Below are 6,775 nucleotides of genomic sequence, written 5' to 3' on the forward strand. Positions count from 1 at the left end.
TCAACTACACCAGAAGGATGAACACTACTCTTGTTGGCTAACTGAACAACAATACTAGTAGCACACAAGGGACCAAGACCAAGAGACTTATAAACAGATTCAAGCATAACATTAATGGAAGCTCCTGAGTCTAACATACAATCATGAAAAATAGAATTTCCAATAATGCAAGGAATAGTAAATGTCCATGGATCTTGACACTTCTTGGGCATGGGCTGGATGAGTGCTGACACATTCTGACTCACGCTAACTCGTTCATCTCCTTTCAGCCTCCTCTTGTTAGTGCACAACTCTTTCAGAAACTTTGTATATCTTGGAATTTGTTGAATCGCATCCAGGAGTGGGATGTTTACCTCTACCTTTCTGAAGGTGTCAAGAATCTCTTTATCTTGAGCTTTTTCTGCTTGCTTTTTAGACTGGGTGGCTATTTGAGGGAAAGGAAAGGGAATGTGGATATCAGACTTATTAGTGTTCTGCTTCCTTGCACTAGTGTCACCTCCTTGGGATGACTCAACAGCAGCTTGGGTTGGCTCCTCCAGTATCTTGCCATACCGCAAAAAAATAGCACAAACATTGCCGCTTCCCTTTGGATTTGGAACTGTCTGTGATGGAAGGGAGCTACTGAAAAGTTGAGCCTAGATCTTTGATGTGCCAATTGCCCAATCTGTGTCTGTAAATTCTAGATTATGGATTCTGTCCTCTGTTGAAACTTCAGATTGTTGGTGGCCATTTGTTTCATTAAGTCCTCTAAGGAAGGACCACTGCCACTATTTTGTTGTTGCATCTATTGGGGAGGAGCTTGCTGGAAGTTCTGTCTCTGCCGTGGGATGAACTGCTGCTTCTGCTGATATGGAACATTTTGCTGATTCTGGATCCATCTAAGGTTGGGATGATTCTTCCAGCCAGGATTGTATGTGTTTGAGAGTGGATTATTCTGCAGTTGGAACTGTGGTTTCCCAGGAAAGACTACAGAGACTGACTGGTCTGCAGGAATGTGGCCCTCTTGCAGAGAAGGGCAAGCATCAGTGGGGTGAAAAGGGTCATCGCATATGCCACATGGATTGTCGTACTGTGGAGCAAAAGTCTGGACTGTCTGGGTAACTGCCAACTGTCTCACCATGATTGCTAGTTCATCAAGTCTATTTTCAATTCTCTGATTGTCAGTACTTGATGCCACTGCTGAAGGCTGGGTCAGAGTCGCTTGCATCTGGTACACAGCACTGCTATTGGCTCTCGTTCCAAACTGTTGAGCATTTGCAGCCATGTTTGAGATCAACGCCTTAGCTTCATCAGGTGTTTTGTCAACAAGAACTCCTCCACTGGCAGCATCAATCAGGTTCCTATCCATATGTAGCAATCCCTCATAGAAGTAGACAATCAGCAATTGCTCCGAAATCTGGTGATGTGGACAGCTTGCACAAAGTCTTTTAAGCCGCTCCCAGTACTCATGCAAGTTCTCCCCATTTGCTTGTTTTATGCCACTTATCTCCTTTCTGATTGAAGTGGCTCTTGAGGAAGGGAAAAACTTCTCCAAAAACAATCTGGCCATGTCATTCCAAGTCTCGATAGATGAAGGTTGAAGGTAGTACAACCAATCCTTAGCTCCTCCATCGAGGGAAAAAGGAAAGGCTCTCAGTTTAACCTGCTCCTCATCAACTCCCTGCGGTTTCATTGCGCTGCAGACTACATGAAACTCCTTCAAATTCTTATATGGATCCTCACCTGCAAGACCATGAAACTTGGGAAGCAAATGGATAAGACCAGACTGAAGTTTAAAATCAGTATCAAGATCAAGATAATGAATGCAAAAAGGCTGATAGTTAACCTCTGCTGCCGCCAATTGCCTTAAACTTCTATTATCCATGTTTTTTTTAATTAATGTCAATACTACTAGAAAAAATAAAATGACCCTATAAAAAAATTATTTATATTTAAACTACAGTAGAAATTAATCAAAATAAAATTATAAACAGTATTGAACGATTTTTTAAAAAATAAAAAATAAAATAAAAATAAATAAAAGGAAAGAAAGAGCAAAAGTAACCAAAATAAAAAATAAAATAAAATAAAAGGAAACTAAGTATAACAAAATCAAATCTTTCTAATCAAAATCTAACAAAATATAATATAATCTAACAATATCTAACAAAATCTTAACAGAATCAAAAGATTATGAATGATTGGAAACAAAGTCTAGTCTAATCTAATCAAAATCTAATCTAATGTTAATATTCACTAATTAGAATAAAAAAATAGAAACAGAAAAACGAAAATTAAAAGAAACAGAAACAGAAAAATCAAAACGAAAATTGAAGAAAACGATTTTTTTTACGAAAATTAAAAGAACAAGAAGAAACAAAAAAAATAGAGAAAGATTAGGAAAATAATAAGAACACTATTGACATGCAGATTCCCCGGCAACGGCGCCAAATTTGACGTGCGCTGTCGAACCCAGGAAAATTACTGAGCTTCAGCTTTGTAGTGATAGGGCAACTCAGATCGTCTCCCAAAGAACCTACTAGAAATTAGAAACGCTCTTGTAAAATAAAATATAAAAGGGAAGGGGGATTTTGTTGATTTGAAATTTAAATAAAACAGATTTGAAATTGGATTTAAAAATCAGAATTTAAAAAAACAATCAACCTAAGGAATCAGGATTCATTAATTTATTTCGTCATTGGATAACAAAAGATATGATTATCAATTCGTGATTAACCCCAATCGAATTGGGAATCCTCAAATTCAATTGGAAACCCTATCTAGACTAGCGCCTAACATTTGGTTGAATACAGTATCTCAACTATGCGATAGCAGTAGTTTTGATCTGTTCAACTTATGTTCATCGCGTAAATTAATATGACCATTAAATCTAATGATCAGTTTCCCCTTAGAGAATGCAATCGCATTATTCAGTTTGAATATCTATAATCGCATGATATTTAACCTGAATTGGGAAAAAACGAAATTGAATTAAAAAGTTAAAAAACACACCCTCTGAAATAAATTAACGAACCTTTAACTTTAGATTAATTAAAGGTGTTTAGCCTAGCATCGCGAGGTTAAACATCATTCAAAATAAAATAAAATGAAAGAAGAAGAAGAAAAGAAAGAGTGCAGAATCTTGAATTTCAAAGAAAACAAAAAACAATTATTCAACTCCAAATTCTGATTGCCGAAGGGTTTCCTAACATTTTTCTTAAATAACCCACATTCAAAATGGGTTAGGGTTTCACCACTTCGGCCCATGCATAAAATAAAAACTGAATAAAATAAAATAAAACATTAAATCATGGCCTTGGGCCCTAAACACATTGGGTTCTAATTAATTTACAAGTCCAAACATCAAAATAAAATTCTAGCAAAAACGCGTCATCATGGGCTCAGGTTTCGACCATCTTTCCGTCCGAATTGGGCTTCAGTAGCCGAAATAGCGATTGTAGCACTTTCTGTTAGCTGAAAAACACAAGAAAAACGGAGTCAATCGGACATCTGTAGAGTGAGATATGGTCAAAATACGAAAGTAGTGTAAATTTGAAAAATTATGACGAAAATCAATTAAACCCAATTAAAATCTAGAATTCTGATTTGACCCAAAAGACCTTTATTTAATTCAAATAAATCATAAAAATACCAACCAAAAGTAATAAATAAGTGTAACAAAATATGTGTTATCAGCATACCGTGTCTTTATTATTGGACTTGGCTTCTTTCGCCTAATTTTGTCTATGAAGGCCAAATGTTTGCTTTTTTGATTGTATCCCAGCTTCGCATGTCGTTGCTTTATTATTGGACTTCGTATTTATCTCATATTGGGGTGTGATTCTTTTGCTAGGACCACGATCTCTCCAAATCCATCTTAATGTTGGATTAGGGTGCGATCCTTTTGCTAAGACCACAATCTCTCCAAATTTGTATCCGTATTTATCTCAGACTGGGGTGTAAACTTTTTGTCAGGACTATGATCTCCCAAAATCAATCTTCATTTTTACTCGGATTGGGGTGTGATTATTTTGCCAAGACCATGATTTCTCCAAATCTGTCTTCATGTTTATCTTGGATTGGGGTGTGATCCTTTTGCCAGGACAATGATCTCTCCAAATTTGTCTTCGTCATCATCTTGGAAAAAAACATGGCTTGGTTGATGTCTGCGCTTCTGAATTTTGGCCTCGAGGCTTTAGAGGTCGGCTCTATGGCCGAGTTTCTTGATTTCGAGGCTTTGGAGCTATATTGGAGATAGGTGATGGCATTGTTCCTTTTTTGTTTCTGGCACTCGAGCATATAGAGCCGTTTTCCTCAGGTCAAGGATGTGCCTATCAAATTTCTTGAAAAATTGATGTGATTAATTATAAGGGTTTCGCTGCCTTTTCAAGATTGAAGTCGCAAGTATCCCTGTTACCGCTTTGGTCCTTAATGACTAATTTGATCATGGGATAGTGCTTGCGAGCATGTTTGTAATAGGCGTGTTGCAATACATGTGTTGTATTAGACCTGTTTGAAAAAACCATGTCGAAGGACATGCCCTTAGGTGTAAATTTGAATAGAGGGACATATTACCCAAGGTTGGTCTTGTGTACTCTTGGTGCTGTGCAAAAGTTTCGAACATAATCCGTTCGAAACGATTTATTAGGTTGACATTGCTGCAGCTTTGCATGTTTATAGCTGGCATTTGGTGGGACTTTTGATTGGTCTGTGGATTGTCATCTTGTCACCATACCGATCGGTAATACTCCTTGACCGTACGTCCACCTTGGCTTTGTACATCAATATGCCAATTCATAAATTTTGAAGAAGTGAAGACTTCTATTGGTGGGACCCACATGCCTTGAAGTTAATGTTGATGTTGTCATCAACAATGGTTCCCATGAAGTTACTACTCGAATTGGATCTGTTGGAGTTGTTAGGAAACAGGTTGTGGACTTCTTGCCTCTTCGACACATTAATCGGGCAATCTATCTTGTAATAACAGATACACGTGAGGCTGTTTTCATAAAAAAATCTTGCCTGATGAACTTATTAACGCAACAAAAGTTTCATCCAACAGCTATGCTATCAAGAAAAAGATGAGATAGAGAGTCACCAAGGCCAATCATTAAGCAACTTTTGGAAGTTGTGCTAGTGGTGAGAAATATTGTCTATGTAAGCGATTTATGCAGTTGTCATATTAGGACAAGTGAAAATAAATTAATAAAATAAAATTGAAACAAGAGAAATTATCTCCTTATCTGAATGGTATTTTCGAAACCACTGTCTTTAATAGTGAGAAAAGTTCACAGATGTTTGGTGAGGATACTTGCTGCGATTCTGCCCTTACAATATAGCCCATGTTATCTATTTCAACACAATATAATATGGGTAGTTGATCTTTCTTACTCTAATTGATCGGCCAATGGTAGGTGATATCCTGATTTTGCAGAAGCCGTCGAGAAGCTAAGAACCCGAGAGGAGGTATCACCAACCAGCAGCCGAGAAACAAATTTCTAATTTTGCAACAGTAGCCCGACCAATGTGCCGAGTTGGACTTGAGTAATTTGTTTTTTTCAACAGTAGCCCGACCAATGTGCAACAGTACCATAAAAACACAAATTCCATGAGTGGCTTTTTCTTAAGTCAGCAATTTTTGTTGCTTCACAATGATCAAGTCTCTGATCTCAACCAAGACAATGGTGCTGGGGTTCATGACATCTATGTGAAACTCTACTTTAGGATTAGGTTCAGGCTCAGGGACGTTATTGTTGGGTGTTGTTCTTTCTTCAATACTTGGCTCAAGTCCTCAACAGTCAAAATCAGAAGTCGGCCTGAATCACCAGGTCGGCAAAAATGCAATAGAAGACCAAAAATGTAAAGGACAGAGAAAAAGAGGAAGGCAATCAAGATGTTTAACATGGAAAAACTTTCTCTAATGTGAAGAATTAAAAAAATTCAAGGGACAGTAGTCCAAAATCAAACTTACACTATGTAAATAATTGGTTACAAGAAATCAAATTTCACCAATAAATGATGTTACACTCAAACATCATTTTCAATGGTGGTATTCACACATACTTCCCTAAGGAGGTTTAACACTCAAACTTCTCCCTATAGTTGTTCTCTAAAAATTGTCTAACCCAAACGTCTTATATAACACAAGCTTAAATAGAAAAGGAGAGAAGATTCTACAATTTTAAAAAGTAGGATTAAGTTTCTTGAGCCCCAAGTGTCTTGTGCCCGACGAAAATAGCATTGGACCTTGTGCATCATTAAAGGAGGAATAGCCCAACAACAGTCTCATCAACAATATTAGCACAATATAAGTGATCAAGATCCATTGCTAGCAAAATATACACCACTTCACAGGGATCCATTGCTAGCAGAACGAGCATCATGTAATACATTGCCAATCTCGCAATTTATAGTTTTGACAAGCTTTTTGTCTTCTCCAATTCCAGTCTCGATGTTTAGAGGAAAAGCTGGGGCATATTAATCATTAATCATGCTATACTGGATTGACCGAAGGGATGTTTCTTTTTTGGCATTGGAGAGTAAAACGAGATCTCCATATTCATCAAGAATATATTCCACAAATTGTGTTTCCCTGGTTTCGATTCTTCGAGATGTCAAGTGCACATGAAGGGGGTGTTTTTGTTAAGGGTAAGTAGATTCTCGATATTCTAGACACTAGTGTAGTATTGGAAGTCGCCTCCCACTGCAGCCTCATAAAGCTTCCAATCATTATGGGCGATAGACTCGTTCTTGCCACTAATATTTTCACTAAAATATATGTTGCATTCATTTATTC

The 6,775-nt window shown here is 37.3% G+C and overlaps 1 protein-coding gene across 1 annotated transcript; it reads right to left on the reverse strand.

The window, feature by feature from the left end:
• Positions 1-784: 784 nt before the first annotated feature.
• LOC133293222 (uncharacterized) lies at positions 785-1,864 on the reverse strand. Its single transcript, XM_061491758.1, has one exon. The coding sequence runs from the start codon at positions 1,862-1,864 to the stop codon at positions 785-787; it is 1,080 nt and encodes a 359-aa protein (XP_061347742.1).
• Between the last annotated feature and the right edge of the window lie 4,911 nt (positions 1,865-6,775).

Source organism: Gastrolobium bilobum, unplaced genomic scaffold (assembly GCF_033153095.1).
Source record: "Gastrolobium bilobum isolate Gb01-03AN ecotype WA unplaced genomic scaffold, APGP_CSIRO_Gbil_v1 utg25027, whole genome shotgun sequence".
Lineage (NCBI taxonomy): Eukaryota > Viridiplantae > Streptophyta > Magnoliopsida > Fabales > Fabaceae > Gastrolobium > Gastrolobium bilobum.

Coding starts and splice junctions, on each gene's coding strand:
- LOC133293222 (XM_061491758.1), bottom strand. CDS start 1,864: ATGGATAATAGAAGTTTAAGGCAATTGGCGGCAGCAGAGGTTAACTAT.